This window comes from Manis javanica, chromosome 12 (assembly GCF_040802235.1).
Source record: "Manis javanica isolate MJ-LG chromosome 12, MJ_LKY, whole genome shotgun sequence".
NCBI lineage: Eukaryota > Metazoa > Chordata > Mammalia > Pholidota > Manidae > Manis > Manis javanica.
In genome coordinates, this window is record NC_133167.1 from 86,199,899 (window position 1) to 86,227,508 (window position 27,610).

The 27,610-nt window shown below is 34.8% G+C and overlaps 1 protein-coding gene across 9 annotated transcripts in view; it reads left to right on the forward strand.

Annotated features, from left to right (window-relative positions):
- The window catches only part of ADAM32 (ADAM metallopeptidase domain 32), a 132,323-nt gene that overhangs the window by 66,421 nt on the left and 38,292 nt on the right, over positions 1-27,610 (forward strand). For all 9 annotated transcript variants that reach the window (XM_073218973.1, XM_073218975.1, XM_073218974.1 and 6 more), the window contains 5 exons: positions 8,701-8,878; positions 15,444-15,536; positions 16,898-17,093; positions 24,506-24,611; positions 25,699-25,882. In XM_073218973.1, coding sequence (XP_073075074.1) covers positions 8,701-8,878; positions 15,444-15,536; positions 16,898-17,093; positions 24,506-24,611; positions 25,699-25,882 — 757 coding nt within the window. The remainder of the gene's footprint in view (positions 1-8,700; positions 8,879-15,443; positions 15,537-16,897; positions 17,094-24,505; positions 24,612-25,698; positions 25,883-27,610) is intronic.

Below are 27,610 nucleotides of genomic sequence, written 5' to 3' on the forward strand. Positions count from 1 at the left end.
TGTTGAGAGTTTTTATCATGAATGGATGTTGAATTTTGTCAAATGCTTTTTCAGCATCTATGGAGATGATCATGTGGTTTTTGTCCTTTTTGTTGATGTGGTGGATGATGTTGATGTATTTTTGAATGTTGTACTATCCTTGCATCCCTTGGATGAATCCCACTTGGTCCTGGTATATGATCCTTTTGATGCATTTTTGAATTCGATTTACTAATATTTTGTTGAGTATTTTTGCATCTACATTCATCAGGGATATTGGTCTGTAGTTTTCTTTTTTGGTGGGGTCTTTGCCTGGTTTTGCTATTAGGGTGATGTTGGCTTCATAGAATGAGTTTGGGAGTTTTCCCTCCTCTTTTATTTTTTGTAAAACTTTAAGGAGAATGGGTATTATGTCTTCTCTGTATGTCTGATAAAATTCCAAGGTAAATCCATCTGGCCCGGGGATTTTGTTCTTGGGTAGTTTTTTGATTACTGCTTCAATTTTGTTGCTGGTAATTGGTCTGTTTAGATTTTCTGTTTCTTTCTGGGTCAGTCTTGGAAGGTTGTATTTTTCTAGGAAGTTGTCCATTTCTCCTAGGTTTTCCAGCTTGTTAGCATATAGGTTTTCATAGTGTTCTCTAATAATTCTTTCTATTTCTGTGGGGTCCGTCGTGATTTTTCCTTTCTCGTTTCTGATTCTGTTGATGTGTGTTGACTGTCTTCTTCTCTTAATAAGTCTGGCTGGAGGCTTATCTATTTTGTTTATTTTCTCAAAGAACCAGCTCTTGGTTTCATTGATTTTTTCTATTGTTTTATTCTTCTCAATTTTATTTATTTCTTCTCTGATCTTTATTATGTCCTTCCGTCTGCTTACCTTATGCCTCATTTGTTCTTCTTTTTCTAATTTCAGTAATTGTGACATTAGACTATTCATTTGGGATTGTTCTTCCTTCTTTAAATATGCCTGGATTGCTATATACTTTCCTGTTAAGACTGCTTTTGCTGCGTCCCACAGAAGTTGGGGCTTGTGTTGTTGTTGTCATTTGTGTCCATATATTGCTGGATCTCCATTTTAATTTGGTCATTGATCCATTGATTATGTAGGAGCATGTTGTTAAGCCTCCATGTGTTTGTGAGCCTTTTTGCTTTCTTTGTACAATTTATTTCTAGTTTTATACCTTTGTGGTCTGAGAAGTTGGTTGGTAGGATTTTAATCTTTTGGAATTTACTGAGGCTCTTTTTGTGGCCTAGTATGTGGTCTATTCTGGAGAATGTTCCATATGCACTTGAGAAGAATGTGTATCCTGTTGCTTTTGGATATAGAGTTCTATATATGTCTATTAAGTCCATCTGCTAGTGTGTTGTTCAGTGTCTCTGTGTCCTTACTTAATTTCTGTCTGGTGGATCTGTCCTTTGGAGTGAGTGGTGTGTTAAAGTCTCCCACAATGAATGCATTGCATTCTATTTCCTCCTTTAATTCTGTTAGTATTTGTTTCAGATATATTGGTGCTCCTGTGTTGGGTGCATATATGTTTATAATGGTTATATCATTATGTAGTGTTCTTCTTTATCTGTTGTTACTTTCTTTATTTTGAAGTCTATTTTGTCTGATACTAGTATTGCAACACTTGCTTTTTTCTCTCTGTTGTTTGCATGAAATATCTTTTTCCATCCCTTGACTTTTAATCTGTGCATGTCTTTGGGTTTGAGGTGAGTCTCTTGTAAGCAGCATATAGTTGGGTCTTGCTTTTTTATCCATTCTATTACTCTGTGTCATTTAATTGGTGCATTCAGTCCATTTACATTTAGGGTGATTATTGAAAGATATGTACTTATTGCCATTGCAGGCTTTAGATTCATGGTTATCAAAGGTTCAAGGTTAGCTTCTTTACTATCTTACTGTCTGACTTAACTCGCTTATTGAGCTATTATAAACACAGTCTGATGATTATTTCTCTCCCATCTTATTCCTCCTCCTCCATTCTTCACATGTTGGGTGTTTTATTGTGTGCTCTTTTTAGGAGTGCTCCCATCTAGACCAGTCCCTCTAAAATACCCTGTAGAGGTGGTATGTGGGAGGCAAATTTCCTCAACTTTTGCTTGTCTGGGAATTGTTTAATCCCTCCTTCATATTTAACTGATAATCGTGCTGGATACAGTATCCTAGGTTCAAGGCCCTTCTGTTTCATTGCATTAAATATATCATGCCATTCTCTTCTGGCCTGTAAGGTTTCTGTTGAGAAGTCTGATGATAGCCTGATGGGTTTTCCTTTGTAGGTGACCTTTTTTCTCTCTGGCTGCCTTTAATACTCCTTCCTTGTCCTTGATCTTTGCCATTTTAATTATTCTGTGTCTTGGTGTTGTCCTCTTTGGGTCCCTTCTGTTGGGATTTCTGTGTGCTTCCGTAGTCTGAGCAACTATTTCCTCCACCAGTTTGGGGAAGTTCTCAACAATTATTTCTTCAAAGACACTTTCTGTCCCTTTTTCTCACTCTTCTTCTTCTGGTACCCCTATAATGTGGATATTTTTCCTTTTGGATTGGTCACACAGTTCTCTTTATATTGTTTCATTCCTGGAGATCCTTTTATCTCTCTCTGTGTCAACTTCTATGCGTTCCTGTTCTCTAGTTTCTCTTCCTTCAATGGCCTCTTGCATCTTATCCATTCTGCTTATAAATCCTTCCAGAGATTGTTTCACTTCTGTGATCTCCCTCTGGATGTCGACCCTTAGCTCTTGTATATTTCTCTGCAGCTCCATCAGCATGTTTATGATTTTTATTTTGAATTCTTGTTCAGGAAGACTGGCTAGGTGTATCTCCTTCTCAGGGGTTGTGATTTTGGTCTGTATCAAATTCTTCTGCCTTTTCATGGTGATAGAGAGATAGTTTGCGGAGCTGGTGCAAGTGATGGCTGGGAGAATGTCCCTTCTTGTTGGTTTGTGACCTTCCTCTCCTGGGAGAACAGTGACCTCTAGCGGCTAGTGCTGGGCAGCTGTGCACAGACAGGGCTTCTGATTCCTGCCCAGCCACTATCGAGTTTAGGTCCATGGTTGCTGTGGTCATGGCCTGCCTTGGGCTGCTGCTCCGATATTGTGGAGCTGTGTTGGAGGGGAAACGGCCGGGACACTGTTTATCTCCGTGAGGGGCCTCTGAGCTGCCCTGCTGCCCTGGGGGTTAGGGTGCCCAGAGTTCCCCGGGATTCCCAGCTGCTAGGCTAAGTGTCCTGGGACTCTTCCATCCAGCTGTGGGTCCCTGTCACTTTAAGTCTTTCAAAAAGCACTTGCTTTTCTTTGTTCCCAGGGTGCCGGCTGCAGGGACCCACTCACAGGTCTTACTGTCCTGCTTCCCTAGTTTCCAGCACCCCATGCACCCACTGTGCCTCCACTCTGGTACGGATGGCTAGGGCTGGGTGTTCAGCAGTCCTGGGCTCCCTCTCCCTCCCCGCTCTGACTCCTCTCCTCCTGCTGGGAGCTGGGGTGAGGGGCACTCAGGTCCCGCCGGGCCGGGGCTTGTATCTTGCCCCTTTCACCAGGCACTGGGTTCTCGCAGGTGTGTATGTAGCCTGGCTGTTGTCCTGTATCTTCTGGTCTGTCTTTTAGAAGAGTTGTATTTGTTGTATTTTCAAAAATATATGTGGTCTTGGAAGGAGATTTCCGCTGCTCTAGTCACGCTGCCACCTTCCCTTCCATTCCAGGATTAACTTTTAAATTCTAAAAATAGCTCAAACCCAAATATACATATTTATATATACACTTTAGAATGTGTTAATAAACCTTTAGATTTGATTCATGTTTTTTAATTTTAAAAATGCTTTCATACACATTCTCCAGTTTCTTACAAAACTTGTGTGTTGGGTACCTCCATTTTATAAAATTTCGTATTTCCACTGTATATCTCGTACATTATTTTATGTAACTTTCAAGGAAAGCATGTAATTGAATAAGACAAATATTATTATTTCTATATAGTTTGGTTTTTTAAGCCCCTAGAGTACAGAGGGCCTCATTGATAGTACATTGCATATATAGTTAATTAGTGTCCAGACCTCAGCTAATGTCAGTATCATCAGTGATCTATTGGATACCTACTATAAGCCAGAGAGTTGAATTACTTGTTTAATAACATTTCATCCTTACAGCAATCCTGTGAGGTGGATGGGTATTATTCCTATTTTGTAGATAATAAAACTGAGACTTATAATCACTTTGCCTAATGCCTCATAAGTCACAGGGTTGGTACTAGTTAATAAGTCTATCTAGCTCAAAGCTTTGTTATTTTCTTTACTCTATACTGACTTAATTAGATGATAGTTAATACATTGGCATTAACCTAAATGAAGTAGCAAGAGAACATTAGTATGTTTGTACAAACTTCATTCTTATATACTGCTGTGATCCTTCTAATTTATCATTTTGATGATTTAATTTATATTTCCTTTTTAAAAATGGGTAGCTCATGTTTTAAACTCTCACTTTAAAGGCATTCTGCACACACAAATGAGTTCAGAGGTGGAGGGAGGAAAAATGCATGGAAAATGGCCGTAGATATGATGTAAGAACTTAGGGAAAACTCATGTCAAGGTTTGCTCACCTATCTGGTTTTATCATTTTACAAAAAAGCAAAAACATGTAGAAGGAGCATGGAGTTACCAGTTACCCAAGGAAATTGAGTTTTTTATTCATACTGTTTTCTCTCAATTCCTTTCTAAGACCAATTTCATCAAGGCATGGAAGTTTGGGAAGAGGAGATAGCATTTTGATGTATGCAGTACATTGAGACGAACATGCATTTTGGAATCTTTTACTTGTTTGCTAATTTTTCTAAGCCTTAGTTTTCTCATCTGAAAAATGAGGATCATGATAGCTAGAGCATAAGTTGTTGTGAGGATTCAACTAAGGCATATGTAAGTTATTTATCATTGTGCTGGTATCTCTTATTATTTGAGGAGTAGGGAAGGCCTAGGAGGGTGTTAAAATGGCATTATAGGGATATTCAAGAGCAGTGAGAACATGGAATTTTGGGGGAAAAGTGTAAAAGAGAGGAAGACCTTGACAGGAAAATGAGATAGTGTAAATGATAAGCTTTTATTTTTTCAAATGCTCTTAAGTGCTAACCCCAACTTGAGAAAAACAGAGGACAGCACTACTGTCTCACCATTTCCTTCTACCACTTAATTTCTTTGTTCTTAGAACCCAGGACTTAGGCTCGTTATACCATAATTTCAGTAAGCTTTTATAAAATCATTTGGGAACAAGGCTAACATAGCATTAGAATTCAGAGTACAAAATCTCAGCCAGTAATGCAAACTCCAGATAATTGATTCATCTCATTAAATATATCGTGCCACTCCCTTCTTGCCTGTAAGGTTTCTGCTGAGAAGTCTGCTCATAGCCTGATGGGTTTCCCTTTGTATGTGATCTTTTTCTTTCTCTGGCTGCTTTCAGTACCCTCTCTTTGTTTTTGATCTTTGCCATTTTAATTATTATATGTCTTGGTGTTGTATTCCTAATGTCCCCATGTGTTGGGAGACCTCTACACTTCCATGGCCTGAGATTCTATTTCCTTTCCCAGATTGGGGAATTTTTCAGCAGTTAATTTCCTCAAAGTCACTTTTTATCCCTTTTTCTCTCTCTTCTTCTGGTACTCCTATTATGCGAATATTTTTCCAATTGGATTGGTCACACAGTTCTCTTAATATTCTTTCATTCCTAGAGATCCTTTTCTCTCTCTGTGCCTCAGCTTCTTTGTATTCCTTTTCTCTAATTTCTATTTCCTTTACTCTCTCCTCTACCTCATCTAATCTGCTTTTAAATCCCTCCATTGCATGTTTCATTTCAGATACTATATTTTTCAGTTTCTATCTCTGTTGCATTCCTTCCTGAGATCTTGAATATTTTTCTGTAGTTCTGTGAACATGTTTATGATTTTTATTTTGAAATCATTATCAGGAAGATTGATGATTTCAGTTTCATTGGACCTCTTTCTGGTGTTTGAGGGATTTTGGTTTGTACAAGATTCTTTTGCTCTTTCATATTTCTAATGATTCCTGTGGATTAATAACTTTGTGTAGGTGGTGTCCTCTAGTGCCCAAAATCTCTACTCTCTGGAGCTGCTCAGCACCTGGAGCAATGGTGAGTGGTGCAGGCAAGTGGCACCAGTGCCCACAGTGATGGAAGAGCTCTTTCCTGCTTCCAGGCTGCAGTGCCTGCCTCATTGCCACAGCCAGTGAGCAGAGTTTGCAAGGAAGAGCCTCTGTGCTATGCCTCTGGAACTGCCCCAGGTGGGGCTGCCCTCTGGCTGGCCTGGTCCAATGTTGGGAACAGCAGGTGAGCTGACCAGTGCCTACCAGGAGGAAGTAGCAGCAGGCTGCATATCACAGTGGGGGCTTTGGTGCTGCATTGCCATCCAGGGAGATGGAGTGCCTGAATCTCCTGAAGTTCCTAACTTGCTGGGTTGAGTGTGCTGGGACGATTTTGTCCACCTGTACTTTCTCCTGAGCAGGGAGGTCTGTGTAAACTTTGCCCATTTATTAGCCCTCTTGCCATTGTGAAGTCTTTCAAAATGTCCTCCTTTCTTTTGTCCAGGAGCACCAACTTGTGGGTACCTGTTCTCCAGAAGTGCCTGGAATCTCAGTCTCTCTGAATATTCTACCTGTCTTTGCTTTCCAACCCCACTAATCTCCAGAGCACCATCTAATGTGGGTTTGTGCTCCTGGAGCAGATCTCCAGGGGTGGGTGTTTTGCAATCCTTGACTTCTACTCCCTCTCTACTCCGTTTCTCTTCCTCCCACTTTTGAGCTGGGGTGCGGAGGAGGGCTTTGGTCCTGCTGGAATGCGGCTTTGCTTCTTTACCTTTTTGTGTGAAGTCTTCTCTTTTCCCCAAGTGTAGGCAGTCTGTCACAGCCTTCAGGTTCCTCTTTCAGGATTAGTTGTATTTGCTGTATTTTAGGTTTATATGTGATTTTGGGAGGCAGTTTCTGCCTCACTTCTCATGCCGCCATCTTTTTCTGCCCTCCTCTGATGTTATTTTTATTAGTGGTGTATGTATACAATGATATAAAATATTGATTAATTTACAGTTTCTTTGAAATCTCTGTGAAAGTTCAGTACTAAGTGCCTTATAGTCTATTTAGTATTAAGTTGTCACAATTAAGAATCAATAAATGGTTGATTCTGTGTTTGCTAAGAACTGTACAGGTATTAAATTATACCAATAATTAAGAAGACAAAATTTCTGCCTTAAGCAACTTACAATTTAGTGAATTATCTGTCATATTTATATGTACCATAAATTTATGAAGAAACATTGAAAAACATAGGAATAGAAGAGACCCACATTTTAAATGAGCTTGATTCTGAATTTATAATGGTCCATTAATTTATAATGGAAAGACAGAGGAAGTAGAAATTTGAAGAGTTGTTGATATACATTTGGGAACTTGCATAAATGGGTACAGGATTTCTCCATGCCATTATTTCAGTTTTGTTTCACCTAAGCAGTGGCCTCATGCATCTATACAAACATTTTTTTTCTGCATGAAAAATTTGCATGCAATTGCACCCAAGTGCTCAAAACTTTCTCTTAAGTAGATTTAATTTGTAATGCATATAAAAATAAAATCACTCTATTCTTTTTCTTTTGTTATTGTGGTAGGAATAGTTAACAAGGATCCTTGTAACAAAATTTTAAATATAAAATACAATATTGTTAAGTGTAAGCATTATGTTGTACAGCAGTTCTCTAGAATTTATTCATCTTGCATATAATTGAAATTTTATACCCATTGAACTACACTCCATTTCCTTCTCCTCCAAGCCCCTGGTAACCACCATTCTTCTCTCTTCATCTATGGATTTGACTATTTTAGATACCTCATGTAAGTGAGATCACGCAGTGTTTGTATTTCTGAGCCGGGCTTATTTCACTGAGCATGTCTTCAGGTTTCATCCATGTGGTTGCATATGGCAGGACATCCTTTTCTTTAACACTGATAATAATATTCCATTGCATATGTGTACCACATTTTCCTTATCCATTTGTCTATCAATGTACCTTTAGGCTGCATCCATATTTTTGCTACTGAGGTAGTGCTGCAGTGAACATGGGAGGGTAGGTATTGCTTCAAGTTCCTGATTTCAATTATTTTGGATATATTCCTAGAAGTGGGATTGCTGGATCATATGGTAGTTCTATTTTTAATTTTTGAGGATCCAACCTACTCTTTTTTCACAATGGCTGTTCCAAATTGCATTCCCACCAACAGAGTACCAGAGTTCCAATTTCTCCACATCCTCACCAAATTGCCAAAATTACCTTTTTTTCTCTTATGATAACAGCCTTCTTAACAGATGTGAGGTGATATACCTTATTGTGGTTTTGATTTGCATTTTTCTGATGGTTAGTGATGTTGCACACTTTTTCGTAACCTCTTGGCCATTTATATGTATTCTTTGGAAAAATTGTCTATTCAAATCCTTTGCCCACTTTCTAGTTGGGTTTTTTGTTTTTTGCTTTTGAGTAGTAGTACTTAACTTTGTTTTAATAAGGACATGTATAGCAGTGAATGAAATTATGTGGCCTCCTCAAGAATGATTTTGGCCTCAAGCACTTGTTATGAATATTTATTGTTACCTAATAAATATAACATGCCAAAATTCTGTAATACAGAAATAACTGTGGTTTGGGGCTTATACTGCAATAACATTCTCTGGTTTCATCTTTAGGAAATTCAGTGGTGTGAAAACTTTTAGCAGTTGCAGTTTGAGTGACTTTGAAATTTTCATTTCTAATACGGGCAGTAAATGTCTTCAGAATAAGCCACAAATGCAAAGGCCGCCAGCATCAATCTGCGGCAACCGCAAAATGGAAGGAAATGAAACATGTGACTGTGGTACTGAGGAAGTAAGTCTCCTAAGTAGGAAAACTGATTAATAAATTTATTATTTTAGTTCACTTCTTTGTCATAAATGTCAAATATGACTGAGTACCATGGAGAGTGTTGGCAGTAAGTGAAGTCAAGGTTGAAATATGTATAGGAATATACTGTCTAGGTTTTGCAGGTTGAAGTATTTTGAACAAATATAAAATATTCTAAAAAAAAAAGTTATTGCTGATGGGAAAAACGGGGGAATCTATAATGAGCTTTCAGGTTCCAAACTAAATATATAAGAAATTTCCAAACCTGTGCTTAACCTTTGACATTTTATAAATGTCTTATTGAATATTAATGTGTCAGTAGACCATCAGATATCTTTTTAGGGTATTTGGTGGTCCACCCTAAATCACAATGGTGTTAGTAGTGAAAGGGTATCTCGCCCGCGACCCTCCTTACCCAGAATGACTCGGGAGATACAGGCCCCCGCAAGAGATTTTATTATATGAAAGAGAAAGTGGCTGCCCCTAGAGAGAGAGAGAGAGAGCAGCCACGTGGTGCAGAGCGTAGTGCCTTTTGTAGGGGCGGAGTGGAAAAGTACCACTTTGCCTGTTGCCTTGGGGGTGGGTCGGAATGTTTAGAAATAAGGTGAGGCAAGTCCAGGCATGACTTTCACCAGCTTATGTGCTTGGGACCATGGGGTAAATGGAGAATAAATTGCTATATTCTTATAAGTAGTATGGGGAGGGAAGGCTATGTTAATATTATAGCCTGACTATATAATATTATAGGGTGACTTTGATTATTCACTTGGTAGGGAAGCCTTGAAAATGTAATGAATGCAGAATGTCCAGGATATAATGCTTCTGGAAAATTCAGTAGTTGCAGCAATACTGCAGATACCATAAATTTCCATAAATAGAAGAAAAATGAAATGATATTAGGGTTTGATACATATATGAGTTTGAATGTACTTGTACCCATATCACATTGTTTTAATTACTTTGTCTTTGGATTATGTTTTAACGTTTGGGAGAACAAGTCTTTCTCTTTACTCCTCATTTATTTATTAATCAGTTTCACTGAAACTGTATAAATACATTTTCATAATCTGCATACAATAAAATGCACCCATCTTAAGTGTACATGCTGACAAGTTTTGACAAATGTATTCAAGTGTTGGTACAATTAGGATATAGGTTCTTTCAATTACCCACAGAAGTTTATTCATGCTCCCTGCAGTCATTCCCACCTCTATTTGTCTCCAGACAATTTCTGATTGTCAGTTTTGCTGATCTAGAAAATCATTTGAATGAAATGCTATGACATGTAATATTTGTGTCTGGCTTCCTCCTTTCAATACCTTGTTTTCAATATTCATCAACATTGTTTTATGTCACAATGGTTTCTTCCTTTTTCATTTTGAGTAACATTTCATTGTTTGGATATACCACACTCTGTTTTTCCATTCACTTGCTAATGGACATTTGAGTCGTTAACAGTATTAGGCCATTATTCCAAATCCCCAAAATTAGAATTGTTGGGTCATATGATAAGTGTGTGTTTATGAGAAACAGGCCATTTGTATTTCCATATGAATTGGAGAATCAGCATGTGAATGTAGAGACTTTGACTGGAATTTTGTTGTATCCATACATTAATTTGGAAGCAATTACTTTCTTACCAAAATTGAGTCTGCCAACTTATGAATGTGGTATAGTGTGTCTCTCCACTTATTTAAGTTTTCTTTAATTTATTTAGTTGTTCTATAGTTTACTTGTTTTGATAACATTATTTTAAAGGTATAACAGTTTTCCTTTGCTAGTATAAAAAATACAATTGACTTTTGTGAATTCACTTTGGATCTAGTGTTAATTAGAAGTGCTGAGATTGGTCTCCTTTGCTTTGTTCTTACTTTTAGGGAGAACGTTTTCTGACTTTCACCATTAAAGATATTAACAGATGCCCTTTATATGTTCTCTTCTACTTCTAGTTACCTGAGAGGTTTAAATGAAGGATTAGTGTTGAATTTTGTCAGATGTTTTATTTCTGTGACTATTGAGCTGATCACATGAGTTTACTCCTTTTTTTTCTTGTAATGGAGTGCAGTCATTGGTTTGTTTTTGAATGCTAACCCAACTGTGCATTCCTGAGATTAGACTCATGTAGGTTGTTAGGTTATCTACCTATCTAGATATAATTAACTAATACTTCATTCAGGATTACGGCACTTATTTTCACAGAGTGATTGAGGTCTGTAGCTCTTTTCTTTATTTTGCAGTAATTTCTGGTTTTGGTGAAAGTGTAATTCTGGACTCAAAATGAGTTGGAAAGTGCTCCTGTACTCCCTACATTCTGAAAGAATTTGACATCGGTACTATTCCTATTTTTAAATTAATTACCTTTGTGGCAGAGCACCTAACATGAGATCTACCATCTTAAATCTACCCTCCTACAAATTTTAATTTTGCACTTTATATTTAAGTTTATGACCCATTTTGAGTTTTTTTTTTTTTAGTGAAAGATATAGGGTCATTGTCTTAGAATTATTATTTCCTATGTGGATGTCAATTATTCCAGTACCATTTTTTGAAAACACTGTCCACTCCATTGAATTGCATTTGCTCCATTGTCAAAGATTTTATTATCTCTGTGTAGGTCTGTTTCTGGGGTCTCTGTTTTGTTTCAGTGATCTCTTTAATTTTTGAACACTATATTGTCATTATCATAGTTTATAGTAAATGTTGAAGTTGAATATTGTCAGTGCTTCAAGTTTTCTCCTCCTCCCCCTCCTGCCTTCCCTCTTCCTTTGCCTTTGCCCCTCCTCTTCCTTCTTCTTTAGTATAAATTATGTTGACTATTCTGAATCTTTTGCCTCTCCATATAAATTTTAGAATCAATTTATCAGTATCCACAAAATAACTTGCTGTAATTTTGACTGGAGTGTCATTGAATCTCTAGATCAGGTTGGGAAGAATTGACGTGTCAGTAATATTGATGGATATTAACATGGCTTATCTCTTCTTCATTTATTTATACCTTCTTTGATTTCTTTCATCAGAGTTTTATAGTTTTTCTTATGTAAATCCTGTAAAATTTTGTTAGAACTATTCACTGTTTCCTTGCTAATGTAAATGGTATTGTGCTTAAATTTCAGATTCCCACTTTTCATTGTTTGTGTACAAGAAGACAGTTGACTCTTGTATATTAAATTTGTATCCAGCAACCTTGCTATAATCATTCATTAGTCACAGGAGGTTTTTTTGTTTTTGTTGGGTCAATTATTTGGAATTTTCTTTACATACACAATACGTGGGCAAAAAGTTTTATTTCTTCCTTTCTAAGTTATATATATATATATATATATATTAAAAAATTTTTATATTGAGGCTCATAAATAAAATGCACAAATTTTAGTTTACAGTTTGATGAATTTTGATAGTGTATACACTCATGTAACCATCACCCAGATCAAGACATTAAACATTCTCACTCTTTTTTCCTCCTTCACCCATTTTACCCATTTTCTCACCCCTTCCCCCTCTGGCAACCACCCATCTATACTCTGTGTTTTATGAGTCTATTTCAGTTTTGTATATTCTTTTGTTTTCATTTTTAGATTCCATTCATAAGTGAAATCATATGGTATTCATTGTCCTCTCTTTAACTTATTTGATTTAGCATAATATCCTCTAGGTCCCTTTATGTTGTTGCAAATGGCAAGATTTCACTCTTTTTTTATTGCCGAATAATAGTCTTTTGCATATATGTACTGCATGTTCTTTATCCATTCATCTATTGATGGACATTTAGGTTGTTTTCATATTTTGGCTATTGTAAATAATGTGATAAACATAGGTGTGCACATATCTTTTCAAACTATTGATTTTGTTTTCTGCAGGTAAATTCCCAGAAGTGGAATTGCTGGGTCTATTCATGGTATCCTATTTTAAGTTTTTTGAGAACATCCATACTGCTTTCCATAGTGGCTGCACCGATTTGCAATACTACCAGCAGTGTTCAAGGGTTCCCTTTTCTCCACATCCTTGCCAACACTTGTTATTGTCTTTGGGATAGTAGCCATCCTAACTTGTGTGAGTTAATAATTCACTGTGGTTTTGATTAGCATTTCCCTGATGATTAGTGATATGGAGCATCTCTTCATGTGTTTGATGGCTATCTGTATGTCTTCTTTGCAAAAATATCTATTAATGTCCTCTGTCCAGTTTTTAATTGGATTGTTTGTTTATAGTGTTATGTGAATTCTTTGTATGTTTTGGTTAGCCCCTTATTGGATATATCATTTGCAAATATATTCTCCCCTATGGTAGGTTGCCTTTTTGTTTTATTGATGGTTTCCTTTGCTGTACAAAAGCTTTTTAGTTTGATGTAGTCCCACTATTTATTTTTACTTTTGTTTCCCTTCCCTGGTTAGACATAACCAGAAAATACTCATGTTGATGTTTAAGAGTTTAGTGCTTATGTTTTATTTTAGGGGTTTATGGTTTTATGTCTTATATTTAAATATTTAATCCATTTACTTGTGTATGGTGTAAGATAGTGATCCAGTTTCAGCCTTTTGTATGTAGCTGTTCAGTTTTCTCAATACCATGAAGAGACATTTTCCCCCCATTGCATATTCTTTCCCCTTCTATCATTTTTTACTGACCATATATTTTGGATTTATTTCCAGACTCTCTGTTCTGCCCCACTGGTATGTGTATCTGTTTCTGTGCCAGTACCATACTATTTTAATTACTGTGGCCTTGTAATAAAGTGTGAGATCAGAGTGTGATATTCCCTGCCTTGTTCTTCTTTCTCAAGACTCCTTGGGCTATTCAGGATTTTTTAGAATTTTTTAAGAATTCCATACAAATTTTAAAATTATTTTCTCTAGTTCATTGAAAAATGCCATTGGTATTTTGGTAAGGATTGAATTAAATGTGTAAATTGCTTTGGGCAATATGACCATTTTGACAATTAATTCTTTGTATTTATGAACATGTAATATCTTTCCATTAATTGTGTCTTCCTCAATTTCTTTCATCAATGTCTTTTATAATTTTTAGATACCACTTTCAACCTGTATATTTTAAATTTCATTTTCTTGTCCTATTGCATTTTCTAGGATTTCTAGTAAGATGTTGAAAGGAATGGTATAGGGATAAAGCTTAGTTTCTCACCATAAGTCTGATTTTAGCCATAGCATTTTTTAAGATGTGTTATTAAATTGAAGAAGTTCTCCCCTATTCTTAGTTTGTTAATAGTTTGTGTAACAAGTAAGTGTTGGAATTTGTCAAATGTATTTTCTACATCAATTGTTATGGTCATGTGTTTTTTCTTTGATGCACTATATGTTTAGATGATGAGCAGCCTTGAATATGTGTGATAATTCCCACATGATTGTTGTGTATAATTATTTTTATACATTGTTGGATTTTATTTTCTAATTTTTTGTTGAAGATTTTTTGCATCTATGTTTATGTGAGATTTTGGTCTATGATTTTCCTTTCTTATAAATTCTTTGCTTAGCTATATTAGTAAGGTGATATGGGCCTTATATAATGAATTACAAAGCATCAAACATCAATACTTGGAGAGTAAACTGTCAATGATTCCATGGGGTGGAAGAAGTGGTAGCTGCATGTTTAGTGTGTCTCCTGGATTCTGTCCTATATGCTTCTCTTGGCTGATTTTAATCTTTATCCTTTCCATATAATAAGGCATAACTATAGGTATAACAGCTTTCAGTGAGTTCTATGAGTCCTTCTAGTAAATTATCAAACCTGAGAGTGGTTTTGGGAATCCACTGAACTTGTGATTGGTATAAGAAGTGAGGACCATCTTGGAGACTGTTCTAACTTTTGCCTGGCTTTATTGAGGTATGATTGTCAAATAAAACTTGTATTTATTTGAGGTATGCAACATTATATCTATCTATCTATTCTATCTATCTATCTATCTATCTATCTATCTATCTATCTATCTATCTATCTATCTATCTATCTATCATCTATCTATTTATCTATCTATCATCTATCTATATACAGTGAAATGATTACCACAATTAAACTAATTAACTTGTCTATCACTTCACATGGTTATCATTTTTATGTCTGGTAAGGACACTTAATTGTGTGTATCTGGTGAGGACACACTTCTTAGCAAATTTCAAGTATGCAGTGCAGTTTTGTTAACTGTTGTCATCATGCTGTATATTAGATCCTGAGAACTAATTCATCTTATAAATGAAAGTTTGTACCCTTTGATCAGTATCTCTCCTCTTCTCCTACCTTCCAGGCACAGGTATCTGCCATTCTACTATCTGGTACGATTCTTCAGTTTCCAGGAAAACTTGTTTCAGATATTACCCAGTTTTGTATTTGGATAAGAGTGGAGTACCAGTTACTCTGTTTTAACATTAAGTAAAAGCCCTACTTTAGTATTTTAATTGTTAGAATGCAGTAGTGTATAAATGTTGAATCATTCAAATTCTTCCTGAAAACTCAAAAAATAAGCTCAGAAAATATAGCTCCTACCAGTTTATATTATTGTTATGATTCATTTTTACTTGTGCATTACACTCATTCACAGCAATGTGGACCTGATAGCTGTTGTAATCCTAGAACTTGTGAGCTAAAACCAGGAGCACAGTGTGATACAGGATCATGCTGCAAGAATTGTCAAGTAAGATTTCAGTTTATTAATATCTTCCAACTATATAATGAATAATGTTTGGGAAAGTTTAGAACACTTAGACCAACAGCTGTAAGGCAAGATAAATGAATGATCAAATGAAGAAATCAATGTAAAAATAAATAAATATTCAAATAAAGAAAAGGATACTAACTTAAGAATCACTTCTGAGTTTCTGAACATTAGTTGGATGTTGAAGCCTCCTTCTACTGCCATTATTCTCCCTAATTTGATGCTGTTGTTTTTAAGCCTTGGTTGAGAGATATTATAGAATTCTTCAATATAGGATTTATCCATTAAAAGGGACTATTTTTCACTTTATCCAATATTTTATTTTTATAAATAAGAATGTAGTTAGTGGTTATGATAGGTATCTGTAGGTATGTAATAGAAAGATATAGCAGTTTCCCATAAATGTAGAAATAACAAAACTCACTAGGAGTAACACTTTGAAAATTCTACATATTAGCACAAAATGTAAACTATGTATTTATTATTCAAAGGTCATTTGACTTAAAAATCTCAGATAAGTTTATATGATAAAGTTGTTGACTGCTGTTTCCTGTTTTCTTTTTCATGTTCTTTGATTATCATAACATATTTATCATATGAGATCCCTTTACTGAACTACCTACCATGCATTCTGTGTTCTTGACTGTTATTTTTTTATGTTATTTTTTACCTAGAGTCTTATCATGTTGTTCCATTCTTATCTCTGTGATCTTTATAGTGTTAACTGGAATTCACCAATTAAGAAGTATGAGATAGATGCCCATTTAAGATTCTTTACATAAATATTCAGAATTCTACCTACTGAGGTGTTAATTAACTATAAGATAATTCAGGAGAGAGATACATTTCAGTTCCTTCCTCTCCAAGGACTTCTGTAGTTAAACCACCTCTTAAACACCCATCATTTTCTCTCTGTTCATTCTCGGTTAATTATGTTTCACATTTTTCGTGGAATTAAAATATTCCATACTTACAACCTATGGCTTGCATGTGTATTTTATTTGGAAATTGTCTAAATTACACAATTTCCATCCAAAAGGAGTAATTACTTCAAGCTTAAAGTGATGTTTCCTCCTTTGATCTGGAACACACACAGAATTACTTTGGTTTTTTAACACATTGCATTTGTGTTATACTTTTTCTTGTACACATGTCATCTTCTGTTTTATTTAATAGCATTCACTGTTTTTTGATATGATTATCGTAATTCTTTATATAAAGGTACTAATAGACATTAATGAATAATCAACCATAAATGAAATTAGCACAATTATGAAATAGGTATTAATAAATACAACAGTCATATATAATGTTTTATTTTTTATTTTAATTTTTATTAGATTGAAAGAGCAGGTGTTGAATGCAGGCCCATAAAGCATGTTGAATGTGATGTTCCTGAGGCTTGTAATGGAACCTCACCACTCTGTCAACCTGACATAACTATACACAATGGACATATATGTAAAAATGAATTTATGTGTTTTGATGGAGACTGTCATGATCTTGATGCACGTTGCAAGGCCACATTTGGAAAAGGTAATATTGTTTTGTAACATCTAAATAGTTTGTCATCAATATTTTTAATTAACATCGCCATGGCAATGGGCAAATATATATACAGAATTTAACTTATATATATTAAATTCTCTCTGTATATATAATTTAAGTTCTATATATTTAAATTCTTTATTCTGTTTAACATGTAGTTTTATTTTTTTAACTAAGGTATAATTGACAAAAATGTTTGTATTTAAAGGGTGTGACTTGATATTTTGTCACATATGTATTTCACATTGTGCTTAACATATCAGTTACATACACACACACACACACACACATATATATGCTCAGAAGTGGGATTGCTGGATCATAAAGTGGTCCACTTTTAATTTTTGAGGAGCCTAAATGCAGTTTTCTGTTATGGCCGTACTAATTTTCATTCCCACCAACCATATACAAAGGTTCCTTTTTCTCCACATCCTTGTTAACACTTTTTTGCCTTTCTGATAATAGCTGTCCCAAAAGGTGTGACTTAGGGTTTTTATTTGCATCTCCCTGATTAATGATGTTGAGTACCTTTTCATATATCTGATGGCCATTTGTATGTCTTTTTTTTGAGAAACATCTATTCAAGTCCTTTGCTACTTTTATGTCATTATTTGATTTTGATACTGAGTTGTGTGAGTTACTTATATATTTTGGAATTTAACCCCTATCAAATATATGATTTATAAATATTTTCTCCCACTCTACAGGCTTCCTTTCACTCTGTTGATTGTTTCTTTTGTTGAGAAGCTTTTTAGTTGATGCAGTCCCACTCATCTATTTTTGCTTTTATTGCCTGTAGTCTTGTATAATATCCAGAAAATTATAGCCCAGACCAACGTCTAAGAGCTTGTTCTTAATGTTATCTTCTAGTAGTCTTATAGTTTTAGGTCTTGCGTTTAGGACCCCACCACCCCATCAAGTTTTATTAAGATGTAATTGATATATAACATTTGTAACTTTAAGGTATACAACCTGCTGATTTCATACTGTTACATATTTAAAAAATGATCACCACCATAGTGTTAGCTACCTTTCCATCATGTAACATAATTACCACTTCTTTTTTTTTTTGTGGTGAGAATATTTAAGATCTGTCTTTGTAACTCTCAAGAATATATTATAATATTAAGTATAAATGTCATGCTATACATTAGAGTCTTATAACTGCATGATTATATCCTTTGTGAACATCTCTCTTTTATCCCACCTCCCAGCCGGTAGTAACCACCACTCTGCTCTCTTATTTCTATGAGCTCAGCTTTTTTAAGATTCTACATATAGGTTATATTTATATATTTTTTCCTTCTCTGACTTATTTCCCTTAGTATAATGCCTACAAATTTTGCTCATGTTGCAAACAGAAGGATTTCCTTTTTGTGACTGTATAATATTCCTTTGTATGTAAGTACCACATTTTGTTTACCCACTCACTTGTTGACAGACACTTAGGTTCTTCCTGTATTTTGCCTATCGTGAATAATGCTGCAATGAACATGGGTGCGTAGAAATCTCTTCAAGATGCTGTTTTCATTTCCTTTGGATATAAAGTAGATTAGAAGCAGGATTGCTGGATCATATGGTACTTCTATTTTTAGCTTTTTGAGGAACTTCCCTACTGTTATTCATAGTGTCTTTCACTATTACATATTCCCACCAACAATGCATTGATCTATGGGTCTGTTATTGTGCCAGTACCATACTCTTTTGAATACCATAGCTTTGTAATACAGCTTGAATTAGGGAGCATAATACTCCCAGCTTTGTTCTTCTTTCTCAGGATTGGTTTGGCTGTTCAGGGTCTTTTGTAGTTCCATATAATTTTAGGATTATTTGCTTTAGTTCATTGAAAATTGCCATTGGCATTTTGAAAGAGATTGCATTTACTATGAATTGCTTTAGGCAGAATGGCCATTTTGACAATATTAATTCTTCCTGTCCATGAGCATGGGACAGATTTCCATTTATTGGTGTATTCTTTAATTTCTTTCATCACCATCTTATAGTTTTCAAAGTACAGGTCTTTCATCTTCTTGGTTAAGTTTATTCCTCTGAATTTTATTCTTTTTGATGCCATTGTAAATTGAATTGTTTTTCTGGTTTCTCTTTCTGCTAGTTTGTTCTTAGCATATGGGAACACAACAGATTTTTGTATATTGATTTTGTATCCTGCAACTTTGCTGAATCCATTTATTAGTTCTAATAGTTTTTTGGTGAATCCTTTAGGGTTTTCTGTATATAGTATCATGTCATCTGCAAATAGAGACAGTTTTACTTCTTCCTTACCAATTGAATGCTTTTTATCTCTTTCTTGTCTGATTGCCATGACTAGGATTTTGAGAATTATGTTGAATAAAAGTGGTGAGAGTGGACATCCTTCTCTTGGTTCTGTTCTTAGAGAAAAAGCTTTTAGCTTTTTGTCATTGAATATGATGCTAGCTTTCGGTTTGTCGTATATGACCTTTATTATGTTGAAGTATGTTCCCTCTATACCCATTTTGTTGAGAATTTTTATCATGAATGGATGTTGAATGTTTTTTTCAGCATTTATTATGATGATTATATTTTATTTTTATCCTTCCTTTTGTTAATGTAGTGTATTGATTTATTGATTTGAAGATATTATCTTAGCATCCCTGGAGTAAATACCCCTTAGTTATGATGAATGATTCTTTTGTGTTTTTTCATTTGTTTCCTGATATTTTGTTGAAGATTTTTATGTCTGTATTCATTAGGGATTTTGATCTGTCATTTTCTTTTTTGTAGTATCTTTGGTTTTCTTATTAGAGTAATGCTAGCCTCATATAATGAGTTTGGAAGTATTCCTTCCTCTCATTTTTTTCCAATGCTTTAAGAAGAATGAACATTAGCTCTTGTTTAAATGTTTGCCAGAATTCATTGGTGAAACTATCTGGTCCTGAATTTTTGTTTCTTGGGAGTTTTTGCATTACCAATTCAATTTTATTATGGTAATTGATTTTTTTAAGATTTTCTGTTTCTTCCTGTGTCATTTTTTGAAGATTGTATGTTTCTAGGAATTTTTCCAGGTTGTTCAATTTATTAGCATATAATTTTTCATAGAATTCTTTTTTAATTCTTCAAATTTCTGTGGTGTCAGTTTTAACTTGTATATTTTCATTTCTAATTTTGTTTATTTGTGTCCTCTCATTTTTTCTTCATAAGTCTGGGTAAAAATTTGTCTATTTTGTTGATCTCAAAGAACCAGCTCTTGGTTTTATTGATTTTCTATTTTGTTCTTAGTCTCTATTTTATTAATTTCTGCTTTGATCTTTTTTATGTTCCTCCTACTAACTTTGGGCTTCATTTGCTTTTTGTCTAGTCACTTTAGTTGTACAGTTAGATTGTTTATTTTAGACTGTTCTTATTTCTTAAGATAGGCTTATAATTCTATAAACTTCCTTCTGATAACTGCTTTTCTGGGTACCACATATTGTGAACTGTTGTGTTTGTGTTTCATTTGTCTTCATGTATTGTTTGATTTCCTCTTTTATCTGTTACTTGATCTTTTGATTATTTAGAAGTATATTGTTCAGCCTCCACATGATTGTGTTTTATCCTTTTTTTCTTGTACTTAATTTCTGGTTTCATACCATTGTGGCCTGAGAAGCTGCTTGATACAATTTCAATCTTCTTAAATCTTTGAGATTGTTTTGTGTCCTACTATGATCTACTTTGGAGAATATTCCATGTGCCCTTTATAAAAATTTTGTTGCTTTTGGGTATAATGATCTGTATCTGCTCAGTCCGTCTGGTCTAATGTGTTACTCAATGCCTCTATTTCCTTTTTCATTTTCTGTTTTGATGATCTGGCCATTGATATAAGTGGGTGTAAAGTCTGCTAATATTATTGTGTTACTGTCAATTTCTTCCTTTATGTCTGTTGGAATTTGGCTTATATATTTAGTTCTCCTATGTTGTGTGCATAGGTATTTACAGTTGTTATATTCTCTTGTTGGACTGATCCCTTTATCATTATGTAATGTTCTTCTTTGTCTCTTGTTACTTTGTTTTGAAGTCTATTTTGTCTGACATAAGTATTGCAATTCCAGCTTTTTTTTTTTGGCCCTGTGCTCATGGTATGTCTTTCCCCAACCCTTTAGTTTCAGACTGTATATGTCATTAGTTCTCAAGTTTGTCTCTTGTGAGCAGCAAATGGATAGTTGTTATTTTATCCATTCAGTCACCTTGTGTCTTTTGATTGGAGCATTTAGTCCATTTACATTTAAAGTAATTATTGATATGTATGTACTTATTGCCATTTTGTTAAATGTTTCCTGGTTGTTTTTGTTCTTCTCTGATCCAGTGTTTCTCTCAATCTCTTTTATTGTGTTCTATGACTTTCTTTAGTGTCATAGTTGGATTCCCTTTCTCTTCCTTTTTTGAGAATGTAATATAAGTTTTGGTTTGTGATTATCCTGGGGTTTTTATGTTACATCCCATGAATATAACAGTCTATATATAAAGGTGATGGCCACTGCATTCTAACAGCACTATATTTATTAACTCCCCCTCCTCATTATTTTGTGTATATAACTTCATTTACACCTTTTTATTTAGTGATTCCCTTAAGTATTTTTTAGATGTAATTGTTTTTGCAACTTTTATCTAATTGACCTACTACCTTTATTATATGTTTGGTGCATCAGTGGAAATTTTCCATTTCTTAAATTTCTTACTTCTATTTACAGTGTTTTCCTCTTTTGGAAGTCCTTTTAACTTTTCTTGTAAGGCTGAGTCAGTAGTGGTGAACTCTTTCAACTTAGGTGTATCTGTGGAGCTCTTTATCTCTCTTTCAGTTCTGAATGATAACTTTGCTGGGTAGAGTATTCTTGGAGGGTTTTTTTTCCATTTAGCCCTTTGAATATATCATGCCATTTCTTTCTGGCCTGTAGAGTTTCTGCAGAAAAATTAGCTCATAACCTTGAAGGGTTTCCCTTATACATAATTTGTTGCTTTTATCTGGCAGTTTTAAGATTCTCTTTGTCTTTGATCTTTTACATTTTAATTACAATGTGTCTTGGTGTGGGCCTCTTGGATTCATCTTGCTTTGAGTTCTCTGTGCTTCCTGGATCTGGTAGACTGTTTCCTTTCCCAGTTCAGGAAAATTTTCAGCCATTATCTCTTGAAATAATTTTTCTTCTCCTTTCCTTCTCTCTCCTCCTTTTGGGACTTCTATAATGTGGATGTGATGACATTTGGTGATGACCCTGATCTCTCTTATCCTATCCTCATTTTTTAAAATTCTTTCTTCTGCTGTTCAGCTTGAGTGCTTTCTATTACTCTATCCTCCAAGTCACTCATCCATTCTTCTGCATTTTCTAGTCTGTTGTACATTCCCTCCAGTGTATTTTTTATTTCATCTATTGAATTCCACATCTCTGATTGGTTCTTTTTTAGACTTTCTATCTCTTTGTTGGAGTCTGCCTTGGTGATTATTTTCTCAAGTCCACTGAACATCTTTGTAACCATTGCTTTAAACTCTTTATGAGATAGATAGGTTAAATGTTTCATTTAGTTTTTTTCTTTCTGTTTTTCCTTCTTGCTCTGTTGCAAAGCATATTCCTCTGTCTCCTTATTTTGTTTTACTTTCTGTGTTTGATTCTATGAATTAGTTGAAAGGGCTCTCTCTCCCAGTCCCAGTCTTGTAGGATTTGCCTTGTGTAGGTTCCCCTGTGTAGGACTACATGTGCCTCATTGTTTTGGCAAGCTGAAGGCTGAGTGATTGTGGGATGGGCTCTTACTGGTGCTGGTGCCTCCTGGGCATTGTCTTAGAGGCCCGTTGGAGGGGCTTCTGGGTGGACATGTGTGCCTTCTGCACTGGCTGGGGAAAGGTGGGCCATTGGTGAGTTTGGGGTGTACCTCAGGTAGCTCCTGGATTGTCAGGAGCCAAGTCTCCTGTGCCTCCTTATCTGTAAGCTTATGTGTATTTGGGTTTTCTGGGGAATTCCCACATCAGACACCCACCATGTACCACTGACATGGCAGCATCAGGCTCCACTGTCGATGTTTCCCTGCAGCTACTCTGTGCTCTGGACTGTTCTGGGGAAGTCCTGCCTCAGTGCCCACCAGGCCCCATAGGTGTTGCATTCAGGCCTGGTGCACATTCCCCATGTAATTAGAAAAGATAATGAAGAAAAAATGGAAATCATAAAAGGTAAACAGGAGAAACCCTCCTGAGCTTAAAAGAAAATGGAAGATTAGATGGGAATTAGCAATGATTAAATAAGCATCATCTTAATTAATTCTCTTTACTATCCATTGATGTAGATATCTACTTTTATAGATGAGAGAGGCTTGCAAGATTCATTTTGGAGATGGTAACTATGCTATCAGAATTCTAAGGTGCCCCCCCAAAAGTATTCTTGTATATGTACCTTAGATAATTCCCTCCCTTTGAGTTGAGGTAGAACCAGTGAATATATTATGATGGAATATCATTGCTGTGATAAGATTATATAGTAAAGATAAAAGAATTTTGAAGATATAATTAGGGTACATAATTCATCAGGTTTGAATTAATCAAAGGGAGATCATTTGAGTGGGAGATCATTACCTAGTCATGTAAACCTTTAAGGGATGGGAGATGTCAGAAAAATTCTCTTGCTGGCTTGGAAGAAATAAGCTCCCATGTCATGCGTAGGGCCTGAGGGGAGTTCTTAGAAGTTAACACAACCTCTGGCAGATAGTAAGAAAGTGGAGGTACAGCTGCAAAAGGCCTAAATTCTTTCAATAAACAATGAACTTGGAAAAGACCTCCAGCCTCAGATGAGACTGCAGCCCCTGCCAGTAACTTTATTTTAGCCTCATCAGACCCTGAGCAGAGAATGCACTTGTGTCTTGCTAGGTCTCTGAGTTACAGAAAGTGACATTATTGGTATTGTTTTTAAGCTGCCAAGACTTTTTACACAGTGATAAAAAATTAATATAGAAAGGTGGGGAAAAAATAGGTGAATATATAAGTTGGCAACTTTGGTCCCTTCATTTTATCCTTCCTGAAGACAAATTGAGGTTTCTTCAATAAAATTTTGCACAGACCTGGATTTTTATGAGTTTCTACTTAGAATCTAGAACAAGTATAGCTTTCTTGTGTTCTCTCTCTTTTGCCTCCTTCACAGAGCGCTTTCATGGTTTACAGTTCTGTAACTCTTCCCTCATCTCAAAATACCTTTTGTGATGAAAATGACTGAAAATAAAGCAAAAGGAGGAATAACCATGAGCATTGCCTTTCATTTTCTTTCTCTTCTTTATAAAACATACCTAGGGAAACTTTTATATTAGATAATAGAGAAATAGGCAAAGAAAACATATAATACATGAGAAAATGGAATAAGATGAAAAAGGAAAGAAAAGTTTTAATTGAAATATATTTATAACTTTGACAGGTTCAAAAAATGCTCCAGTTGCATGCTATGAAGAAATGCACTCTCAAGCAGATAAGTTTGGGAATTGTGGTGAGGAAAGAGGCAAATATAAATTCTGTGCATGGAGGTATGCTATGCAAATATTAAAGATAATTTCCATATGCTCTGTAAGATTCTATTTTTAGTTTTTCTTTATATATGTCATTCATTTCCATGGTTTCAAGTATCATGTGCATGGAAGTGAATCTCAAATTAAAATCTCTAACCTTGACATTTTTCTTGTGCTTAAGGCTTAAATTTCCATCTAATTTTTAAACATTTATATGTGGTTGATCATTAGACTCCTAAATCCAATCCAAGATTGAAAGTAGTCTTACTCATCACACCCTTACTCTCTGATTCTGCTCATTTTTCTTTATGAAATACTATCCCTATTCTCTTTATTGCTCGCCCAAGCTGACGACTGCCCAGTGTCTATAAAATTAATTTCAATTTTCCCTGCATCTGAAGAGCTAGCTCTTTGATATTTTGTTCATGAATTTATTTTTAAAAACATTTACTAAGAACCCACTATGTACTGTACACTAGGCTAGACACTAGTTAGTAAAGCATTCATGGCCCTTGTACTCATGGAATTTATAGACTGGTAAACGTACCATGTAGTTTATGCTTCCTTGATTTGCTTATGCCATTACTTTTGCTCAGAAATACTTTATTCTGCCTGTTGAAATCATACAGATTTGTAAGCTTTGACTTAGATGGCATGTCTCTATGCTGTTTTCCCCAACTGCTAAGTTAGAATGTGTCCTCATCATAAATCTTTGTAAGAATTTTAAAAATTTCATTTGTAGCACTTTTACTGAGATTTGTATCATATTTAGTATTAGACCATAAAGTCCTTGAGCGTAATGGTCACAAGTTATTTATCTTTCTATCCGTCTAAAAAGGGATTTAAAATGCTTTAGTGAACTGATTATTTGACAACTATGTAATTCAGCCCAGGGAATAAAAAACCATTAGCACCGTTGTAAGATAAGCTTGTATCAATGGCTTTATGCTTTTTTACTTTACATGTTAGTGTTAAAGTACTGTATTTTCCTTAGATGCATTGCCATAAATGAACCATTGTTTATTTTTGTCAAAGAAAGCAAATCTGAAGCATTCTAAATAATTACCTAATATGTAATAATCATAAAATTTTATTATGTTTTCAGGAATCTTTTATGTGGAAGATTAATTTGTACCTATCCTTTTGAAACTCCTTTACATCAAGAAAACGGTACTGTGATTTATGCTTATGTGCGAAATACTCGATGTATAACTGCAGACTACAGATTGCCTGATTCAAGTGAAGATCCATTGGTGATCCGCAGTGGCTCTCGTTGTGACACAGGGAGGGTAAATGACTTAAAGTCTACTTTAAAAAAATCTAGTTTTATAAATTTACATAATAATTATTTTAATTCAAGTCTCAAATTTCAATTTATTTCTAGTGATATATAACCTTAAGTATGTCAATAAGAAGAAAATAAATAAGCTTGGTCTCCAGATATTAAGAGGGAAATGGGAATGTTTGATCACCTTTAGAATTTCAGTGTCACGAACAAGGAAATTCCAAGTGTTTTGGAGTAGACTGTGGAGGGGAGAGATCATGGCAATCTATTTTAATTAAGTACTTCATAGCATGGAAACTCACTCTTCTCGGAAAAGACAGGAGAAATCCCGCCTAGTAATATATGTGTCTTTGTGATGCAGTAGATAAGAGAATAACTTAGATCAGGTTGATTAGAATCAAATTTTTACCTCTTATCTCCTGACATTTTGCAAGTTACTAACCACCCTGAGGACCACAACTGTATGTAAAGTTGCATGTAACAGCATTTACTTTATGGGATTGTTGCAAAGATTAAATGAGATAACAGTGTAAAGTACTTAGCGTGATTCCCAGCACATAGTAAGAGCTAAATATAGGTTGGCTATTATTATTAATTATTACCATAATTCATTGTCTCTGAGGCCAACCCAAACCTGGAGAAACAGAGAGGGAATAACTTTACTTCAAAATCTCATTTAATTCCTGACCTAATCTTTGCTCATGAGGAACTATCATATAGTATAAAGTGTAGGCTTTAAAGATTAGATATGCATAGATTTGATTTCTGAACCTCACACTTACTGAAAGATCATTTTGAACAAATTATTTAATATGTAAAATATATATATTAATACTCATTTTGAGTGGTTTCATGGTTTAAGTGAAGTTTACATAGGTAAAGTATATGTCTCCTTAATATTGGTTTCCTCTGTGCCTAGGATTCATCAATGCCTTTTTGAAGGAGGTATATGCCAAGTTGCTCAGTACATATATTAGGTCATGGAGTCAAAACAATTAAAAAATGAAACACAGTCAAGATATTATTTGATATTATTCAGTTGGTAATTTAGTAAGAATAGAATCTTTTCTGTGACATGGACAGTTCTCACTGATAATGTATAAAAGCAAATTTAACCAGGTAGTTTTTAATGATACTATAAATCATATATGATGAAACATTCTTGACAATTCTGTTTATGTCAGTGGTGTCTTTATGTAACAGGACTTTTCATCTGAATTTCAACTGAAATAATAGATACTATATTCCAAAAGGAATTGTTAGACACACCATCATGGCCAAAGACTAGTGAGAAGACTCAACACATTAAAGGCTTAAAAGCATTAGGTTGTTTGGATTTTGAAAAGATTTGGTGAGGCTGTTTCTTTGAAGAGCATTGTGTTATGCTTTAATGTTTAAAAGAAAATCATTGAAATCATTTTTGCATATATTATCTTATTTTAACTTTGAAATGGATCTCAAATGCTTTAGAAGTATTATTGTACTCATGTAAGAAAACTGCCACTTAGGGAAGATGGTATTGTTATAATTAATGGAGTTGGGAATATATCCTCAATCATCTGATAATTGCACTTCAAGCTTAAAAGGATTATATTTGGATGTTTAATACATTCCATAATAGAATATTAGATATTTGTGGTCTATTTTGATAAAACCTTTCATCTTTATTAGAGGACTGTAATACTAGCTCACATTTAATGAAAATACATGTCCTGATTATAGTGAGTTCATT